The sequence below is a fragment of the Euphorbia lathyris genome, chromosome 9, assembly GCF_963576675.1.
Source record: "Euphorbia lathyris chromosome 9, ddEupLath1.1, whole genome shotgun sequence".
NCBI classification, from domain to species: domain Eukaryota; kingdom Viridiplantae; phylum Streptophyta; class Magnoliopsida; order Malpighiales; family Euphorbiaceae; genus Euphorbia; species Euphorbia lathyris.
The window spans coordinates 25,182,458-25,204,322 of record NC_088918.1 but is presented as its reverse complement, the minus strand read 5'-3'; the positions used below and the strand labels follow the sequence as shown (position 1 = coordinate 25,204,322).

The following is a 21,865-nucleotide window of genomic DNA, read 5'->3' as shown; positions in this document are numbered from 1 at the left end:
TGAAAGCGATGATTAGGAGATAGTATGTAATGAGAATATGTCGTACCTGGAGCCCTTACTTCAATACTATTTAATTAGGGAATGCACTATAGTGATTCGGGTAACCTTGGCGGATTCCCGCGGTTCCTGGTAATCGTCTCTGTGCGGGGAGCGGTCCCTGCGAACACTCCGACGATCAAGACAGTTAGATATTCAAAGGGGATTAACAAAGGAAATATTCGAGAAGATGCGGGGTTACTCGGACAGTCTATTCAAGAAGTCCCCCCTTCCCTTCCCTTGTCAGGGGTATTTATAGGTGATCGGTGTGGGCTTTCGGGACCTTGGGCCTAGTCTTGGGTCGGGATACATACATTTCGAATCATGTAGTCCCCCCCGCGAACAGGTATGGCGAGCATTTCATGCGATTTGGCGATTTGAAGGCCTGGAGGCGATGTGGTTGTGTTATTTGAAATGGTAGAAGCGGATAGCCGATTGTTTCAATTATGAGGAAGGCCCATTAACTTCAGTGCTTCTTGATTTAAGGGTTACAGTTGTAGCATTGAATGCGATAGTTATTGCCCCCTGCATGCACCGCCATATGCATTGGAAAGGGTGTTTTACCGGCGCTGTCACTTTATGTTGTATTTATAAATAGTGGAGAAAGGACTTCCCCCTTCTCTTTTGCTTGCGATTTTCATTTGGGGACTTCTCTTGTATCTGGAAATTTTTTGAAGCAAAAAGTCTGCCCGTCGTACTGCGGAGTTCGTTTGTTCGGAATTAGGAGGTATCCGGTAGCGCAGCGTCCCTCGTATCGTCCGGTGGAGCTTGCTTCTAGCCGTGTCTTGTTTTGCCTTTGTCGGAGGTCAGTTAAACCTTGCTTTTTCTGCTTTTCCTTTGCTTTTCTGTTTTCTTTGGGGAGAGGGAGTATGTTAGAGGGTTCTTCTTAGGGAGCCTTCAGACGTTTGCCGCCTGTTACTCCGGATGACTTTACTCTTCGTGACGCGTCGCGTACTCGTTCGTCAAAACGAAGGAAGCAGACCGAGTCGGAAGGGGAAAGTAGCTCTCTTGCTATCAAAGCGAAGAAGAAAAAGGCGGTTGCGGTTAGGGCTGCCTCGAGTTCGGAAAGACCTGTTGGTGGCATGCGACCTGGTGTGCTGGAGGTTGTGGTGACTGTGCCGGATAACTTGATAACGCCGACACGTCACCTGGGCACTTTGTACGAAGAAATGAGGTCTAAGATATGGACGCGACAGGCGGGCACCGATGGTAGGCGTTTCGAGCGGGCGAAGCGCCCGAGGAGACCCGAGTCATTTGCTGTCGAGGATGCTCATAGTATAATCATGTCCGCAGAATTGGCCTCGATCTCCATGGCATATCGGATAGGGCAGTCGTATGAACTGGTGGCTTTGGATAAGGATGACCGCGCTCATCATGCTGGTGGGGCGAATGAGCTGATTGTTTATGAAAAGCAGTTTGAGTCGGGCATACGGCTTCCCCTCCTTCCATTCTTTGTGGAAGTTCTGAAGGAATATGACCTTTGTCCTGATCAGATCCATCCGAATGGATGGCGGATGATGGTTTCTTTTTACTCGTTATGTCGGTCGGTGGGATTTAGAGCGACGGGTCTTGTATTCCGCCAGTTCTTCCGGCCGAATCAGGGGCCGAGATCGTAACACGTTACATTCTCTCATCAAAAATTCAAAGTCTTCGGGGGGCTCAAAGACAAAGTCAGCGAGTTTAGGCATCAGTTCTTTCTTGTTCGGAATTTGGACGGTGATTTCCCGTTTCGAGTTGAATGGAATGGTGACCCTATGGATTCTGGTCGATGGTTAAGGTCACGGGAGATGTTGGCCTCCGAGACTCATTTGGTGAAATACTTGAAAAACTTGTCGGTTGGAGAGGACCAGAAGAAAGACATGGATGAACTAGTCGGGCACTTTCTCGCTTCCGGATACTATATTTGGAATCAGTGGCGGATGGCGCAGCTAAAGGGATAAGTAGCATCGGATTTCGAGAAGTGGAAAACAGGGTACAACTTTTCTGCTGGCGAGCTAGCTGAATTGGAAGCTATAACTATGTGATAACATTGAGATATTATCCCGAGGACCAAAAGGGATATTCACCTAAAGAACGCCGCGTATTGATCCTCCAAAGAGATCCGACTGGCGGATCACCAAGGTCCCATCAAAAGGGACCCGCCAGCGAACCTATGAGGCGAATCTCCTTGAATACTCATTCGCCATTAGAACGGCTAGGCCGACCCGGCCATAAAGACCATTAATGAGCTATCAATTAGCTAACCGCCGACTTAAAGGTAACTTGTAACCGCCATTAATGGAACATTAATGGAGACTTTCTAGTTACTGAAAGTTACAACTTTCTAGCTATATATAGCCTACGTCTCAGGCTATCAAGGTACACATTCACTGACCCTTTGTCAATTCAGTTTGCTCTCTTGTTCTTCCTTACTGACTTTGGCATCGGAGCTTCCCCCCGTCGAACCCAACGACGCCCCCATAGGGACGGAAGTTAATCAGAATTTCTCCGCGTGTCATCAATTGGTGCGGTGAACGTGGATCCTTAATCAAATAAAGGGTTTCCATTCACGTTAGAAAGAATATGACAAATGGAGAGCAGAACCCCTCCTCAGGGGTTGAAACACCATTAATAACACCATCGAGTCAACCAGTAACTAGTGCTGGGCGCGCTGATTCAAATGCTCCCACTACATAAGCTGAAAGTAGTATGCCCCCGGATGCTTTCATCAACATGTGTGCGGAAGCAATAGGAGAGAAGTTTGGCTTTGAGACAGGTAATCGCCTACGACCATTCATGATCATCCCTCCGTTTTGGAGAATGGCGCCCACATCTACGATATCTTCTTGGCCCCAGATGACTCTAGGACCAAATGCCCTCAATTCTTCATTTCTCCAAGCTCACAATACAGAATCCATGGTAACTTCTACGGCGGCGTTTGGAGAACGACCAATCAATCGGGAATTATTCCCTCCTGGCGCAGGAGGAAGTCAAGGGAATGATCAAACTCTTCCTGGCGGATCTGCAAGCCGTGGGATAAATCTAGGCGGATCAGATATCCCAAGGCGACCACGGTCGAATCTCTCCTTGGGTGGATCAGAAGGGCGAAAACACAAAAAGCGTAGAAAAGAGAAAAGTAGGCGGTCCGGATCACCTTCGCCCCGAAGACCGAGATCCTCCCGCCAAGGCAGATCACCCCCGTCTACTGGACGTAGACAGAGTAAAAGGCCCGTGGAGACACCACGTTCAAATGGGCCACCGCCACTACCACACCAAGGGAATGATGGGCACATTCCTTCAGGAGGCTTTGGAGGGGGTAGCGGTCAAGCTCCCCTGGGCGAACAGGGTGGAGGAGGTGGACGTGGAGGAGGAGGCGGACGATCACCCTCGGATCCGTCTTCGGGATCCAGCTCTTCATCTTCTCAAAGCAGATCTCCACGGAGGGGCTGCCCAAGGGCGGGTCCGGAGAATTTTGACGACAGAGTTCGAGCTGCGGTGCTCCGCATGAATGAGGAGAATGCCAGGCATGACCCAATCGCCAATAGAGATTCGCCCTTCACGGCTTGGATCGAGGCAGAGGAAATGGATAGGCATTTTAAAATACCTAATCTCCCTATATACACGGGTGCTGACAACCCAGAGGCCCATGCCAGAAAATACCGAATACTGCTTCGCCTCAATCGTGCAACTGAACCAGTGCTATGCAAAATGTTTATCACCACGTTAGGAGGTCCCGCTTATGACTGGTTCCAATCTCTACCACCTGGCTCAATAGACAGTTAGGACCAACTAAGCAGAGAATTTTGTGCTAAATTCACCGGTTGTATCCCGCCAGTGGTCAAGTCAAGGAAGCTTTTTGAATTAAAGCAGAAGGCGAACGAATCCCTTCGAGAGTATGTAAACACTTTCAAAAAATTGTGTATACAAATTGTTGATGTGGATATCTCCATGGCAGTGGAATCTCTGGTAAAAAAACACCACTTGTAAGAGTTTACAGGAGGATCTAATTCGAAAGAAGTCCAGCAGCATGGCAGAATTGATGGGGCGCTGCAAAGACTTTATGGAGGTACGTGAATCACCATCTCCACCTAGAAGGGACAAAGGCGAATCTCGCCATCGGGATAGAGAAAAGGACAAGCACCAGGATTCCTCCTCTAGAAGCCGACGAAGGGGTTCTAAGAACAAATCGACATTTGTCACCTCCTTCACACCTCTCAATGCTTCTAAAAGTGAAGTGCTTATGTGGATCGAGAACAGTCAACACAAACAGAGCATTTCATACCCCCGAACCAAAAGGGGGGGAGTACACCAATACTGGTAAAAATCCTAAAAATTATTGTAAATATCACAGGAAAAATGGCCATGACACAGATGCATGCTGGGAGTTAGCTCGGGAAATAGAGCGTCTCATTGAGAGGGGCAAATTGGATCGGTTCATCCAAAATGATGGCAAGAAGGGAGATGATGATAGATCTAGAGATGACCCAAAGAAGAAAGGAAAGGGGACCATCAATGTCATAGCAGGTGGACCTGGGTACCAACCAGTATTGAAAAAGGCAAAGACCACCGCTCTTGACAGGGCATCGTTGAATCGCCCCTTTGCAGACGTGGGTCCAGAGATCTCTCCTCATGCAGATGCCTTGGTCATTACTATGATGGTGGAAGGCTGGGAGATGAAAAGAGTGATGATCGATACTGGGAGCTCGTGCAATGTCATCACAAGAGGAGCTTTCGCCAAACTCATGGTTGATCCAATCCAAGTAGAACCAACCGTAGTGGATATCCTGGGAGTGACAGGACATACCATCTAGACAAAAGGCCAGGTAACATTGGATTGTGAGCTAGCAGATGAGGATCAGGTCTGGAAAGGCGATCTGGAATTTTCTATCTTGGATGGTCAGTTGGCCTACAATATTATCCTCGGACGGCCCTTTATCTCCGAAGCAGCAGCCCTTATCTCCATACGCCACTTAACTCTTTACATCCCCACGGCCAAGGGAGGTGTAATGATCAGAGGGAGCCAAAAGGTGGCTCAAGAGACGTATTCGGCATCACTAATGATTCGCCCCCAATCTAGGGACGAAGATAAAGAGGAACTCGTCACAATGGCCTTGGGCGAGACAGAAATGTACCTCATGGCGGATGAAAAGCAGGTGTGAATGGCTAAAGGGCTCAAAGGTGAAGTTAAAGAAGCAATCACCAAGGTTCTCCATGAAGCGGAAGACGTCTTTGCATGGAAAGATGAGATCCTCCCAGGGATCAGTCCAGACGTGATCACTCACAAACTTAACATCGATAAAGATGCAGTTCCTGTAGCTCAGAAACAGAGAAACCATGGCCTTGAAAGGCAGAAGGTGATAGAGGAAGAGATCATCAAGCTCCAACGGGCGGACGCCATTGAAGAGGTACTTTATACACAATGGTTGGCGAACGTCGTTCTGGTGAAGAAGGCAGGCAGATCCTACCGCATGTGTATTGACTTTACGGATCTCAACAAGGCTTGTCCCAAAGACAACTATCCTTTGCCATGTATTGACATACTCGTAGATGGAACCGCCGGACATGCTATGTACTCCTTTATAGACGTAAAGTCAAGTTATCATCAAATCCCCATGGAGCCTTCAGATAGAATCAAGACCTCGTTCGTGACTCACCAAACCACTTATTGCTTCAAAGTCATGCCCTTTGGGCTTAAGAACGCAGGTGCCACCTATCAGCGGATGATGAACAAAATATTCGCGGAAAGCAAAGGTGATAACTACTCTGTCTATGTGGATGACATGATCATCAAAAGCACCATTGTGGAAAAACATGCAGATGATGTAAGGGAGGTACTAGACGTACTCCGACGTCACAATATTAAGCTGAACCCGGAAAAATGTACCTTTGGTGCGACATATGGAAAGTTCTTGGGATTCATGATTAGTGAGAAAGGAGTGAGCCCAAATCCTGACAAGGTTAAGGCCGTTCTGGAAATGCAAGAACCACGGAACATCAGGGAAGTGCAACGCCTTAACGGGCGGATCGTGGCCTTAGGCAGGTTTATCTCCTGTTCAGCTCGTAGGTGTCAGCCCTTTTATGAGGTCATCAATAAGCAAAAGGCATTCGAGTGGAATGAGGATTGTGAAAAGGCTTTCGAAGGAATCAAACGGTTTCTCTCAGAACCGCCCATGATGAGCCGACCCTTAAAAGGTGAGAATCTCTACATGTATGTCTCGGTTACAGATAAAGCTGTGTGCACAGTCATGATAAGAGAAGAGGATGGCCAGCAGTATCCAATCTATTACGTGAGCAAAGTATTGAAGGATGCTGAAACCAGGTATTCTAAACTTGATAAAATGGCTCTGGCCGTTGTCACCACGGCAATCCGCCTTAGGCCATACTTCCAGGCCCACACTGTCATAGTTCACACGAATATACCCATGAGAAAATTATTGCAAAAGCCGGACACTTCAGGGAGATTGATGGAATGGGAAATTCGCCTGAGAGAGTTTGATGTGCGATATGAGAGCAGGTCCGCCTTGAAGAGTCAGGTCTTGGCAGACTTTGTGAATGAATTCACCGAAGAAGGGGTGAATCTCCCTAAATCTCCAGTAGAGGAGTGGACGATGTACACGGATGGAGCTTCCTCAGCAGATGGAGCTGGTATAGGTATCGTGATCAAGGGCCCCCAATACATAAAACTACGGTACGCAGCAAAGTTGGATTTCCGCGTGTCATCACTGTGAATATTATTGTAGTAGGTGAGGAGTGTGAGGGGTTTTGTAGTGCTTTTTTCTTCTACTTAGAAATTGTGTTTGAATGGCTTTATGTATGTGTAGGTGTTGGAGATCCGTGGGTAAGCATGGACTTCGACCCAGACGAGTTCGGTGTGGGCATCGAGAATACTAAAGCAGCTTTTGCTGGGGCCTCGGCCTCTCCGGCCTCATTCTCGTCGCTTGAGGATGCGAATCAAGTTATTCAAAGTATGGACAGGGTGCTTTCCGTAGCCGGCGACGGGGAGGTGGCTGCAGAGGTTCCCGAGGGGCTTCCTGTGAAAGATAACGAGCTTGTTAGGGTGGGGGAGCAGCCCGAGTTTATTCCTGATGACAGCGTGATGGATGAGGGTCAGATTGAGGCTGCCTCGTCTCGGAAACGCAAGTTGATCAAGGGGAAAGGAAAAATGGGGAGCGAAAAAGAAGGGTCGACCGTTCCCGAGGGTGCTGGTGGTGCAAATGAGAGTTCAAAGCGAACACGCGTCGAGGAGGCCGAGCTGTCGGCAGACCTGGTCGACAGGGTTGGCGACCACCCAGAGATGGTGAAGAGGATGGACACTAAACTAGCAAAGTATCATGAGTTTATTATGGGGTTATCGGTGCACTCCGATATGATGACGTCGGACCTACCTCGGGCGATGGCCCGGGTTGCCAGAGTCCCTGGAGAGTTATTTCGGATGGATGGTGTCTCGAAGGTGAATCTGGGGTTGGAGACTTTGTCGGCCCTTGGTGTGGTAAGTTTTGTTCTTAACATGGTCATTTTCTTGAAGGCTAGAAACTTATCGTGTTGTTATGTTTGTAGGCTATTGCGAATGCGAATATGGTTTTTGATATGTGTGTGAACGATGAAAACGTGTTTCGGGAGATGGAGGAGGGTTTGCGAGGCGTTGTGGCTGAGCTAGAGACGGTGAAGGCGAAGTTGGTCAATGCCGATGAGTTGCTCGTTCGTCATAAGGAGCGGATTACCAGTTTGTCCGACCAGCTAGCGGAGGAAAAGAAGAAGAATGTCGAGCTGTTGCAGCGATCGTCTCGTGATGTCGGAGAACTGCGGCGCTGTGGGCTGCTATTAAAATTGGTTGTGCCTTGGACCCGCAATCTGAAGGAGACTTTGTCGGACAAGACCCGCCAGCTTGCTATGGCAATCGAGGAAAAATTTGGCGCTCAAGCGGAGAACGAGAGACTCCGTCGGGAACTTGAGCTAGCGAGGAAAGAGGCAGCGGATCTGCGGACTTTTGCTCGGCAGCGCGAAGAGAAACTGATCAAAATGGACCGAATGATGCTGATTTCTGCAGCTCATAGTGCTGGTTATTCTGTGCCTCCCGAGGTGATCTTTGCGCCAGATGTCTTCGACAAAGACTCCCAGGCCAAAGCTGTGGAATTCTGTGGTCAGTTCAAGAAAAAGACGTGAACGGTGTCCTGTTGTAACTTTTCTTATGTAATGATGTAACCGTACTCTGTTGGATTTTTGGAAGATCTCTGTGAACACTTTACCATTATCTCTGTACTTAATTTGATGTCTACTTTTGATGAGCTATCTTTCATGTCTTGTCGTTTTTTGGCTATAAATTGGTGTCGTTTTTGTATTGAATATGGGTGCTTTTATTCTGCTAAGATTTATTCTTTGTTTTGTTGTGAGTTATCCTTCCTCCCGTATGTCTCTTCGGGATGTTGTCGATCCTGCCAGGGTGCTCGAAGTGCAGAAAGCGATCTTGGTGGTGCCTCACCCTTATGTGTATTGTCCGCCGATGGATGATCATGATTTGGACAGAAAAGTGCGATATGCCTCCCCGGTGTTGGTGAGGCGGCGTACAAGCTCTCAAAAAAGGACTATGGAAAGTGAGAGTTCCATGCCTTATACTGGGTCGGTGACGGATTCCTGCGAGGTAGCTGTAAGTGCGTTTTCTTCGACTGAGAAGAAAATCTGGTCGTAAGAAGGGATTGGCTATCTTAATCCTGATGAGACAGTTGCTCCTGTTTTAAATCCTCATCCTTCATGGATTAAGAGGCTTCTTACCGACAAGCTGGAGAGGGTAACTAATCTTCCTCATGAAACGGAGTATCGATGAGTGGGGCGTCATGCTTCACCGACTCGTCCGTATGGTCCAATGTTTGTCGATCCTTTGAAGCCTCGAAACATGGTGTTTCTCGAGTTTGCTAGGGAAGGCTTTCTTGGACCGGTTTCGGCTAACCCTAACCACCGCGTGACCCATGTTGGCAAGGCATGTTTGTATCATGGGCATAATACTGATGAGTGTGTTGACTGGCGAGCAATGTATCAAGACTTGATGGATGACGAAGCTATCCCCAACCCGGACCGTGTAAACGTGCAGCTCGTATGAATGTTTTCTTAAATTTCTGTATCTGTGCTTTCTTTTGATATGATGTACCGACCTTTTTCATGAATTTTATGATGCTTTCTTGCTTGTTTGTCAAAATGTATATTCGTTATCAGTTCCTATTTAGAAAGAAACATTGGGATTAGAACTCCTATTGGTCCATATGTCCGTTTAGGCAACTCCTAAAGAAGATTCTTCATAATTGGGCCTTTACATCTCCATCAGCTATGACCTTTTTGAATTAGGCCCAACTGCTAGCTTCGGGCTACAGTATTTACTTTGAGCGTTGGAACCATTTAGTTAATACCGTATCGGATGTCCCCCCCTAAACTACGCTAGAAAGTCTTTTTGGGACTTCCTTCTTCCAATGAGAACATTATTTAAATGCATCTGACATTAATGACGTCACATTAATGCTACACGCAAACCACCTCTTTGAAATCAATCATTACCAAATGCTTTGATTATTCCAAAGAAATTATGACTCGAAAACGCTTCAACATCTTTCACTTGGTATAAATTCCAGTCGACGAACTTTTCACATCTTCTTTTGTTTCCTGCTTTGAAACGCCATTTCCAAACCTATAAGTTGTCCTCTTTCTTCTCTTAGCTTTTGTTCTTTTCTCTTTTTGTTTAAATGGCTCCTAAAGCTCCAAAAGAAGGTTTGAAGAAAATCTGTAAATCAAGAAATGGTTCCCAACTTGACTGACCTGATATAAGGTTTAGATGTGTATTGTCTTGCGGAGTTTACTCGTCTCAACATTCTCTTTCTTAAAACTTCATAGTCTTTATGCATCTATTGTTCGCGGTATCAATTCAATATATAGTGGGATCAAATAGGTCAAATTTTTCCACCAATACTCTAGGAAGCATTGTACATCATTGAGATCAACAATAGATACTACTTTACCAAGAGCTTTATTTGGACCGTCTTTTGCTTGCATGGACAGACGTAGGTTAAATGAGGTCGGATCAACACCTATAAAAGTGTAAGATCTCTCTTTTAACCTCTGCAGCTTGCTTTTTGTTGAAACACAAAGCAACTTCAATTCGCCACTCACATATATCATGGTATTTGCAACTTTTTTCATTGGTCATTCCACAAGTTCAAATAAATAACAAACTCTGTGGACATACGCAAAATCCATTCTCAAATTCCAATAATAATATATCATATTAAAGAAAGGCATATAATACTTTTGAATTAACTTCGCATTTTGGAAAACTCATGCGTATTTTAGCAATTGTGAAACAACTAAACTACAATGGGTTTGCAATTGTGATTATAAGTTCACAATTCCTAAAATGTGAAACACAATTTTATCTACTGGTTTGCAATTTATTCAAATTGCGAAATAAAAATATTAAAAGTTAGTTCGCAATTGGGCTAATATAAATTGTGAAATAAAAATGTTAAAAGTTAGTTCGCAATTGGGCTAATATAAATTGTGAAATAAAAATGTTAAAAGTTAGTTCGCAATTGGGCTAGTAGGTTTCAATTGGTGATATGTGAAGTGTAGAAAACTAGGTTGAATTAACTTTCCATTTTGACAAACTCAGTTCGCATTTTGGCAATTGCGAAACAACTAAACCACAATAGCACTTCGCAATTTTGAAAATGTGAAACACAATTTTATCAACTGGTTCGCAATTTATTTAAATTGCAAAATAACAATAATGTTAAAAGTTAGTTCGCAATTCACGATATACAAGGTGAAAAACTAGGTTAAATTACTTCGTAGTTCGTGAATGGCGTAATAAAATCATAAATTGCAAATTGAAAATTTCGTCTAACTTAGAATTAACTTCAACTACATATAATTACCAATTGCATTTCATTATTATGTATTTAAAATTAACAAAAACTTACATAATGCTGGAAATAAACAAGAAGGTTGGATTGATTCTTGAAAGTGATGTTGGAGATGAAACTCGAATGGAAGGAGATGAGAAAATAAAGAGATGAAGTTTGGACTGTGATTTTATGTTTTGTTATTACAAAACTAATCCAATGGGGAGGTCCATTTACATTTTTGGACCAATTCCAACACATGATCTTACCTTATTATGGTTAGGCTCTTCATTCAGTGAGGAAAGGAGGGTGAAATCTCTGGAAGTCTCATTCTATATTTTCATTGTATCCTGTTCCTATTTACAGATATCTCACTAGAGATACTGATTAATACAAACCACAGTTAAGTTTCACTCGGTTTCACCTTTTGTGAAACTCGGTGAAATTCACTAATACCGCGCCTATGTAGAATGCGTCATACTGTAAAACTAACAGCAATCAAAACTTGTGATCAGTAAAGGGTTCTGATGAATGAGTTACATTGGTGCATGAATTTTATCAGCACAGCTCAACTGCCACAAACAGATGAATGGATATGAACAATCAAATAGAGAAATTGTGAAGGTGGCAAGTGTCCGTTCGGTGTTTTCTATTTTATCAGCAACAAAAAACAGCTAACTGACAACAAACAATGAGTAGCGACAGTTGACTCAAACATGCCCTCAGTTTGAAGCATAATCCTGCTAATACTACACAATTGCAGGCAGTAAAATACCTTAATCAAAGGTCATATTTTCTGCTTCATGCCTAAGGGACTCGAACAACTTAGACGACAGATAACGTTCCCCAGCACTCGCGAAAATCACCTGAAGAGCAAGCAAGATTAGTATTTCAGTACAGTTTCTGAATGGAACTAGTCTCAGCTGTCAATTGTAGATATGGTTGCTGTAGTAGTACTTTTAACAGATTATACTGCATTGGAACTAGTCTAAGCACACTTACTACAATGAGTTTCCCTGCATGTTCCGGTCTCTTTGCCAACTTCAAAGCAGCAGCGGTTACAGCACCAGAAGATATCCCCACCTATGCATCCAAAGACAGTAATCCAACAATTCTCATCATGAGCCGGAATAGAGTTTCGAAATGAAAAAATTGCAACGTTATGGAGCATCGTATCATGCATACCAGCAAACCTTCCTTTTGAGCAATTAGCTTAGCAGTTTCAATAGCTTCCTCACTTGACACCTAAAATGCAGTATCAACATCATGAAAGTGACAAAGGAAGTTGTTGAGCATCCATTGGTCTCAGAAAAATGGGGAAAATCTCTAAGGTGATTGTATATGGAGTTTTAATTTTTTGTGCAAAAGCACCCAACAAGTATCAATTGAGCACCATAAATCAACAAAGAGCATCCCAAGCGAGCACCCCATGTTCGTAAATCCTGATTCGTCACTGACTTTGCCTTACTTTCTTTATGGACTCTCAACTTTAAAACCAGACATAAAGTCCTTGAGCTTTGTCATTTACTAATATAAAGTCCCTAAACTTCACCATTTAATAACATAAAAGTCCCTCACGAAAGTAAACAATTTCAAAATGACTGTTGACAACCTCAAAATGGAAAAGTTCAAGAATTGAAGTTGTTTAGAACCACAATTCCTATGGAACCATGATTTCGATTTTCCAAATCACCATTTTTGTTGCTTTCTATCTCTAAACATTCACTTTCTCCTAAATGACCTCAAAACCAAAAAGTTGAAGAATTAAAGTTGTTTAGAACCACATTTTCTATGGAACCATGCTTTCCATTTTCAAAATCACCAGTTTTGTAGCTTTTTCTCTCTAAATATCCACTTTTTCAAAAATGACCTCAAAACAATCGAAGTTACTTATTTGAGTGGTCAAAGATTAAGGGACTTTTATGTTAGTAATAGTAAATGGTAAAGCTCAGGACTTTTATGTCCGCTTTTGAAGTTCAGGGGCCATAAAGAAAGTAAGGCCAAAGTTGAAGGTCCATGGCTATAATTTACCCCATTCTCAACTCAATATATGCTTTAGGCCTTTCATTGTACCAACAAAAACGTGGAAGCAAAGAAAATAATTTCATTAGCCAACTTAAAGCAAATGAAAATGGGGTTTCAGAATTTAGTAATTTACTTGAACAACTTCATCAAGCATACCAACATCCAGAACAGCAGGTACAGTGCCAGCACCTAGCCCTTGGATTAGATGATGGCCTTCCACAGACATATAAATGCACCCATTTCACATATGAGAAAATCAAATGTAATAGCATATATCTTGTAATGGATTTAATAAAAAAACAATCTAGTAACAGAACTAATAACCAAATAAATCTGCATAGAGCGATTTAATTCACAACTTACCGGGTCTTCCTCCATTCAAGACTGGACTTTCTGCTGGTTCTACACCATAAACCTATAAATAAACAAAGGAAATCATACCATACCATCAACAGAATAATAGAAAATGAAGAACAGAAGGCGTTTTTCACAAACATAACCAATATAGCAGAAAGAATACCTTAATGTGTGGGTTTTTCTCTTTGAGGAATCTCCCAGCACCAGTTACAGTACCACCAGTTCCTATTCCAGCAACCAAGACATCAACTTTCCCTCCTGAATCTTTCCAAATCTCTGGGCCTGTGGTTTCGTAGTGAATCTACAATTACGACCACGAACCAAATGTTAAATCATTTTGGTCATTAAATATAACATGTATTGATGAAAGAATACCTTTGGATTTGCAGGATTTTCGAATTGATGAATCATATAACCATTTGGTGTGTTTTTCAGTATCTCCTCAGCCATCCTAACAATCTCATCATAGCTCTTGTTTGGATCTGCGAGATGTAACTCAGCTCCAAAAGCTCGTATCAAAATCCTTCTCTCGAGACTCTTTGAAGCTGGCATGATCACAATTACCTTGTACCCTTTCGCTGCAGCAATGGATGCCAATGAAATACCAGTATTACCACTGGTAAGCTCAATGAGGACACTCTTCAGCCAAATTTATATCAACACAGCCCCCAAAAAAGAAGAGCAACTTTTAGTACAAACGGATACGAGTACAAGGGTCAAAGAAATTATAGCCTAAGCTTGAGAATATGTACAATTTATGACAGGACAAAGATTCACATAGACAACCCGACTAACATTATTATCATTTTTCTAGCATTTATATCATCTATAACCATAAAAGGTCAATGAATATGCAACACATAATATGTAAATGCTTGCATGAATTCAAGAATTGTATTTTTCATCCTTCATAAAAGGTCAAAAACTAGATAAAACAAACACAGCCAGCATTATTCAGGGTTTTATGGGAAGAGCTTAAATTTCCTTTTTCCCCTTTGCTAAGTAAGGCAACATAATGAACTAATTGAGAAGTTGTTTTACCAACCTTTCCGGGTGTAATCAAGCCTTTATCTTCAGCATCTTTGATCATACTATGTGCAATCCTGAACATCTTAGATGAAACCATCAATATTAACGATTTCGAGATTGACACTGGCAACATGTACAAGGAAAAAGATAGATAATTGAAAGAAATCATCTGTTTACCTATCTTTAACACTAAAGCAAGGTTCCATACTTTCAAGTTTGGCAGCAATTCGAACTTCAGAACCTTCCAGTATATTGTTGAGGTACACCATAGGGGTATTGCCTATTAGCTGTAGAAGAAGATCACCAAAATTGCAAACACTAAATATAAGCAAGAAACAATTGACAATCGCAAAGATGAAAAGAAAACTTCTTACTTCAGTAACATCTTTCTTGATTGAACACCCGTCTTCCATTATTTTCTACAAAATCTGCTAGAAAACAAAGCAGTAGAATAACTTGCAGAAAAGCAAAACACGACCATATATGAAATAACAGTCAGAGATATTCCACAACCTTCTGAAACTCAGTTATCCATGTAAGAACATTGAATTGAAGTATGGAATACTACCTGAGTGCCAAATTAGCTAAAGATGGAAGAGCTCCAATAATGCAAATTTGAGAAAATCTCTTACTTAATTAAAGTAACTAAGTAGCTTATACAGTCCAAATAGAAAGAAAAAAATATCTTCAAAGTTGAGAAATTCTAATCACCCAAATATGACGAAACAACTACTCAAGAAATGTTAATTACTCAATAGCAGAAAAAACAAGGAATCAAGCGTGATTTGGTTAATTCCCTATCCTCATCGCCATACTTATCCCGGAATCACCCTGCCTGAACCGGGTAGTTACAATAATTATAAAATAAATGTCATGTAAAGCGAATCAAATAGATAAGCAAGCAAGAACCCTAACCAGCAACTCTCTCTGTTTTGAGCTCTCTTTTCTGCAATGCTTTCCTTTCGGTTGACTCTGAAGCAGAGTAGATTGGATATATTCTTACATATATCCTGTCCTGGGATATAATAAACAAAGTAGGAACTAAATTTGTCTCCATGAATTGAAAATTCAGTTTAATTATTAAATGAAAGATACTTCTTTTTGGTTATTGAATACCAGTGAAGAATCAAAGAGCAGTTAAAATCATTCATTTCTACAGAATGCGAGGGAAAGTGAAAAGAGGAATATCCCACATCGTAAATGTGATAGAAAGATGGTGAAGCAAAAGGCTATAAATAGAAGGGAAGGACGCTATTGTAACATACTTACCTGGACGGGGTCAATGGTGATCAATAAGGACTATGGCCTAGATCAGTGACTTCCATTGCACTTAGGAAGGGTGCTGGTCTAAGGTCTCCCCAAAGAGGGAGAGCCTACGTCATAATTTGTGCCAGTGGGGGCCTGCGTTCGCGCGGCCCCTTCCATTACTAGTCTTAAGTTTTCTTCTGGATACCAATATTTGGGTCTCTTTGAACTTAATAGCCCAGTGTTCAATCGGCTTTTCATTACTGTTTTTTTTTTCAACAAATTTCATATTCTCGTCTTCTAGATGCGCAATTCTCCCCCTAACAAATTTACTCATGTTTTTCTGACTTCGTAATTTCTCTTTTTTTTTTTTCCTGAGACGTGCCAAGTTTTATTGTTTATTTGTTGTCATGGGGTGGAAAAATGTACCTCTCATCTACCATTTTCCTGAGTTGTAACTCATAATTATACCTCATCCACCATTTTCGACAGAGTTCTCGAGTTGTAACTCATAATTATTTTCGAGTTGTAACTCATTTCATCCACCATTTTCGACAGAGTTCTCGAGTTGTAACTCATAATTATTTTCGAGTTGTAACTCATTTCTAAGGGTACTCTGATTGAAAGAGATTAAAATTGTCCAATAAAAAGCGGTAACTAGTAATCTGAGACGGTAAATAGCAACACCCTTTAATAAATGATAGGTTTTCATTTTCATGTTCGTTGCTTGTAAGCATTAAAATAATACTCTTTCCCTTTAATAAATGATAGGTTTTCATTTTTATGTTCGTTGCTTCTTCGTGGTTATACCTGGCGTTTTTTGTGCCGCCTGGCGAAAAATGTACTTCGTCCACGAAAAATGTACCTCATCCACCATTTCCGATGGGGTGGAAAAATGTACCTCTCATCTACCATTTCCTGAGTTGTAACTCATAATTATACCTCATCCACCATTTTCGACACAGTTCTCAAGTTGTAACTCATAATTATTTTCGAGTTGTAACTCATTTCCAAGATTGAAAGAGATTAAAATTGTCCAATAAAAAGCAGTAACTAGTAATTTGAAACGGTAAATAGCAACACCCTTTAATAAATGATAGGTTTTCATTTTTATGTTTGTTGCTTGTAAGCATTAAAATAATACTCTTTCCCTTTAATAAATGATAGGTTTTCATTTTTATGTCTGTTGCTTGTACGCATTAAAATAACACTCTTTTCGGTCTCTAATAAATGTCCTTAGACGTTTTATATTATCACTACACTTTTGACTTTTTTCAAATTTACCCTTATTATATGGTTTGTAATTAAGATATAATATATTTTTAAAAGAAAATTTTGCATAAATATAGAATATTAGGAGATAAGTATCTAAAGCATTACTATATAATACACCCTGCATTTTATTTTAACTATATATATTTTTATTGTTATTATTTTAAATTTAACAGTATTATTTGATGGCGAAGCATCAAGTAATAGGAGACAACTCATCTGCAGTCAGGGGTGTCAATTTCTAACACCATAACGCGGTTCCAGGATCAAACCGACTGACGCGACATTATTATCATTTCTCTTGACACAATTTTGACACGATAACACCAAATTATCACCCCTATCTGCAGTTACTACTACACCACCAGCAATGGACAACAGTTGAAAGAGTTCACTATGATTCAACATTAGGAAGAAACAAATTCAATAACTTGTTCATTTTACAATACTCAGAAAGCATTCAGTTTTAGCCCACAAGTTTTCCTTGCAAAAATGCAAACACCTGTGTCATTATTCTGATATGCTGCATGATCGTGATCAATCAAACCCCACAAAGAGATGCTACCTGTGCTTCCGACTCTCTCTCTATACTCACGGCTCGAACACCATACTTTCCGCCTCACGCTTCACTGATTCGAAAAGCACAGACGATAGATAACGCTCGCCAAAGCTGGGAAATACCACCTGTTTAACATACAATAAGCATTTAAGGTTGATCAGAAATCTGCGAGATGATCAACAAACTAAACTAACGTAATGAAAGAAAACACTCAGATCTTACATATGATCACTTTGATTGAAACTGTTATAACATCTATCTATAGCAAAGGAAATAACAAATCGAACTTACAACAATGAGTTTTCCAGCATTTTCGGGCCTCTTTGCTATCTTAATGGCCGCAGCTGCAGCTGCACCAGAAGATATCCCTACCTGCAATACAAACCATCTCTTAAAAAAAATCGAAAAGGAGAGCCAACTATGCAGATAAAGTTCATTGCTGTAACATATATCGAAACAAAATCAAGCTTACCAGCAACCCTTCTTTCAAGGCAAGTAGCTTAGCGGTTTCAATGGATTCTTCACTTGATATCTGCAAGTGATGTAAATGTTGACATAAATCCTTGCATGTAATTGTGACGATAAATGCATAGATGGGAACAAGATATCCTATTTGTTGTCCAAACAGGAATTTAATAAAATAAGAAAGAAAGAACATTGAATAAAGCACAAAGAATATGCTTGGATGAATCCTATCGGTATCCAATGAAGTTTTAAGCACACGGAACAGATCGACCGCTGAAACATGCAAATTCTCAATGTTCACCTATGCAGTAAAGTGGAAGATTGCAACTTGGTTACCTAAAGGACTGAGACTTACTTGAACAACTTCATCGAGTATTTCGACATCCAAAACTCCTGGAATAAAGCCAGCACCAATTCCTTGGATCTTATGTGGGCCTTCAGAATCGATCAAGATAGCGAGTATTAATAAGCATTTGCTTCAACCAGATAATAATGTGAACGAAGCTACGTCAAATATGATAATGTTTTGCAAAATCTTCTATAGTAATCTTAAAATGAATAAAGACACGCTGCTCATGATTTCTTACCAATACCAAAAGTTCGGATATATTAACAGCACGTAATAAGCTAATAGTATATATATATAAAATAAGCTCCAATACTTTAGAATGCTTGTTTCGCACATTGAAACAACAGATATCATAAGATGTTACAACATTCTAATCATTTCCATCCTTCTCAGTTCAACCTTCTCACGAAGATCGATTGTGAAAATAATTAGTTAAAGGACTATAAATGTATATAAACGAACTTGTGGACTTATTTCTTTATAATAACAAGAATCACCGAAAAGATATACAATGTTATATAGGTAGTGTTGAAAACATTCACTAAGCACAAGAAATTAAATATGTTGACAGTCTAAAACTCAACAGAAATAAATGGCAACTAAAATAAGTTAACCTTCGACACTGGAATATTACAAGAATCGCCAATGCCAATACAACCATTTAGGTTGGCTAATGCACAACAATGGAATAATCGAAAAACAGGATAATAAAAAATAATAAACAAAATAAAAATGAATGACCAAGCAATCATGACTCACCAGGTTTCCCTCCAGACAATATAGCACTTTCAACTGGTTCTACGCCATAAAGCTAAGCACAAAAAAGATAACATAAGAATACCATCCTCCTCATGGTAAGAAATCAATATTGGTAAGGTTATTGCTTCATCTATAGATGTAAAATGCAAACAGGCTAACCTTTATATCAGGGTTTTGCTCTTTGAGATACTTCCCTGCACCTGTAACTGTACCTCCTGTACCAATCCCAGAAACCAAAGCATCAACTTTACCACCTGAGCCTTTCCAAATCTCCGGTCCAGTAGTCTCATAATGGATCTGCCAGAAAAGAAGATATATGTTAGTAACTCTCCACTAAGAAACCAAATGATAGGCAAAAGGTTTAACGGAATGGTACCTTTGGGTTGGCAGGGTTTTCAAATTGCTGGAGGATGTAAGAATTGGGAGTCTTTGCTGCTATTTCTTCTGCCTTTTGGACAGCCCCTTTCATGCCTCTGGCTGGATCAGTAAGGACTAGCTCAGCTCCAAAAGCACGAAGAACCATTCTTCTCTCTAGACTCATTGAAGCAGGCATGGTGATAATGAGCTTGTAGCCCTTGGCAGCTGCCATAAATGCCAGCCCTATTCCAGTATTGCCACTTGTGGGCTCAATGAGGACACTCTTCAGCATTAACAAAGATTATACAAATGTCAAAGTTCTTTCTCCTCATTTCTCCAAAAAAAATTTCTATATCTATTAGCACTTCCAAATCCTCAAAAGATCAAAGGAAACTAAAAGTGTTTGCTGGTGTAAGGAAATGAAGTGTGTAAATCTCTCCTACTTATCACGTCAGTTTGAAGTTGGTCATGTTCTGGACTACATGACAGCTTTTACTGGGTTTTAAAGCAACTAAAAATTCCACAAGGTGAGATGATCAATCACTAACCTCACCAGCCTTGATGAGTCCGTTCTCCTCTGCATCTGCAATCATACTATATCCAATCCTACAAATCAAAGAATCATCATATAAAACTCTCTCTGATAATGGCAACCACACTGGAAATCAAATTCCCAGATTGAAGCTGCAATGCATGCTTTTCATATAAAAACTAAGCAAAAACATAAATTTCCATACAAAAATAAACAAATCTGCAGATCTAGAGAACAACAATCCAAACATCCAACAAAGAAACAGAGTAGTACAATATTATCAGCCTCCACCAAAAACTTCAAAAAAAATTAATAATAGAAAAAAAAGCAAGTATTACCTGTCCTTAACGCTGGAACAAGGTTCCATCATCTCCAATTTGGCAGCAATGCGACCCACACAACCATCCACAATACGGTTGAGATACACCAAAGGTGTGTTACCGACCAACTATTCAAGTCAAAAGCAATGAATACATAAGCCATGGCCGAAATTTCATAAGACAAGCCACATAAAAACTATATGCCATTGAAGAAAATCTTACTTCAGTAACATCTTTGGCTATACCACACTTCTCCACCGCCATTTTTCAATCAAGATCACTGCAAACGCATTGAAAACGATATCCGATCAGCGAATATGTTAAGAGGAATATAACATCGAAAGAATTTTTAAGCCAATACAAAATTGGGGGAATGATTTAGAGAAAATCGAGTTTTCAATTCAATTGGTTAAATTCAACACTTGGCAGTTAGCAGAATATCTACTGAAAGACCCGAAACAACAAGCTAAACAATTTAAAACCTTGAACTAAACCCTAAACCATACTGCAATAAACTAATCAAAGCTCTCGACAAAAAAGGATTAACACATCTACCAAAAAATTTGGGGAAATTGATCAAAAAACAAAACCTCTGAAGCAAAACAGAGGAGAGAAAGAGAGATTGCGAAAGGATTGATTCGACAAAAGAAGAGCGAGCAGCTTACCTGTATAGAAGAAAGAAAGGGAAGTGATGAAGTCGAGGCAAGAGCGAATGATAATTGCAAATATTTGAAGAAATTGGTAGTGAAATTTCTATATGTGATAGATAAGAGGCGTATAGTTTTGTTACCTTATCAAGGAAAATGAAATTGTCGTTGTGTGATGATCGTAAGAATGGGTATTATGGCTTTTAGTGTTGTCGTTGTTAATGTCAAAGTTGCATTGCATTCACCATAGTTGGCATCTGGTTTCTTCTTATTGCTTCTTTCTTTCTCTTTTTATTATTTATTTATTTTTGGAATTTTATGGAATTTTGGTCAAGGACTCAATCTGGCCTTTTGATGCAAGGAAGAGTCCTAATATTATTTTTTGCTTTGATCCTAAAGTTAGGGAAGAGTAAATTAAATTAAATTGATTTCAACGAATATATATTTTTTGTTTTATAACAACAAAAACAAAAGAAAAACAAAACGCAGAAGAAAATAAATTATCCTGTGATCTTCGGATAGGTAATATCAAGAAGAATCATGAGTTAAGCCAGCTAAGCAATCAGCAACACGATTTTGCTCTTGATAAATATGTGAAATGTGAACCTTCTCAAACCTCAGTAATAAACAAACATGAAAGGTTATTCTTTTTGGTATTCAACATAAGAACAACTTCAATAGCAACGTTTTTAATCCCCAAATCTAAGGCTAAACACACTCCAAAAAAAATAGTGTCTAAAGCTCGGCTTGAAACGAATTCACAATGTCAATTTTCTGTATAAAATCAAATCATCCAAACACGCAAATCAGAATAAAACATCTAATTATATAAAAGATGATATATGTTTTAAACATATAGAATAACAAGATTTTGACTTTAGTTTTTGATGATATGACTTACTGATTTATTAACTTGGCTTAATATATCATTTGCCCCTGAACTTGTCCAAAAAACTTGATTGGCCTCCTGAACTTTCAAAGTATTCCGATAGCCCCCTGAACTTACAAAAAACGTTCAGTTAGCCCCCTGAACTTGCATAAAACGTAATCA

The 21,865-nt window shown here is 40.5% G+C and overlaps 2 protein-coding genes and 1 non-coding gene across 13 annotated transcripts; 1 reads left to right on the top strand and 2 right to left on the bottom strand.

Moving 5' to 3' along the window:
• Positions 1-11,381: 11,381 nt before the first annotated feature.
• LOC136206251 (cysteine synthase-like) lies at positions 11,382-16,018 on the bottom strand. 9 transcript variants are annotated; one of them, XM_065997226.1, is made up of 13 exons: positions 15,579-16,012; positions 15,225-15,324; positions 15,061-15,144; positions 14,684-14,737; positions 14,487-14,596; positions 14,326-14,383; positions 13,656-13,919; positions 13,444-13,581; positions 13,287-13,338; positions 13,057-13,136; positions 12,084-12,143; positions 11,901-11,981; positions 11,382-11,764 (listed from the first exon to the last, which is right to left on the bottom strand). In XM_065997226.1, exons 4-13 carry the CDS (start codon positions 14,720-14,722, stop codon positions 11,675-11,677), a joined length of 972 nt encoding a protein of 323 aa, XP_065853298.1. In that variant the 5' UTR covers positions 14,723-14,737; positions 15,061-15,144; positions 15,225-15,324; positions 15,579-16,012; the 3' UTR covers positions 11,382-11,674. The 9 variants fall into 9 exon arrangements, with proteins under 9 accessions (XP_065853298.1, XP_065853297.1, XP_065853295.1 ...); XM_065997225.1 differs by lacking the exon at positions 15,061-15,144 and having other exon boundaries at positions 14,684-14,740; XM_065997223.1 differs by lacking the exon at positions 15,061-15,144 and having other exon boundaries at positions 15,579-16,010.
• LOC136207860 (U1 spliceosomal RNA) lies at positions 15,571-15,731 on the top strand. Its single transcript, XR_010676946.1, has one exon. It is a non-coding gene; the product is annotated as a U1 spliceosomal RNA (small nuclear RNA).
• A 1,181-nt stretch (positions 16,019-17,199) lies between the features above and the next one.
• On the bottom strand, positions 17,200-21,114 carry LOC136205566 (cysteine synthase). Of its 3 annotated transcripts, XM_065996221.1 has the most exons (12): positions 20,958-21,098; positions 20,758-20,832; positions 20,390-20,447; positions 20,186-20,295; positions 19,864-19,921; positions 19,335-19,598; positions 19,118-19,255; positions 18,959-19,010; positions 18,206-18,285; positions 17,858-17,917; positions 17,677-17,757; positions 17,200-17,510 (listed from the first exon to the last, which is right to left on the bottom strand). In XM_065996221.1, the coding sequence occupies exons 3-12, from the start codon at positions 20,429-20,431 to the stop codon at positions 17,418-17,420; spliced, it is 978 nt and encodes a 325-aa protein (XP_065852293.1). In that variant the 5' UTR covers positions 20,432-20,447; positions 20,758-20,832; positions 20,958-21,098; the 3' UTR covers positions 17,200-17,417. The 3 variants fall into 3 exon arrangements, with proteins under 3 accessions (XP_065852293.1, XP_065852291.1, XP_065852290.1); XM_065996219.1 differs by lacking the exon at positions 20,758-20,832 and having other exon boundaries at positions 20,958-21,114; XM_065996218.1 differs by lacking the exon at positions 20,758-20,832 and having other exon boundaries at positions 20,833-20,972.
• Positions 21,115-21,865: the final 751 nt, after the last annotated feature.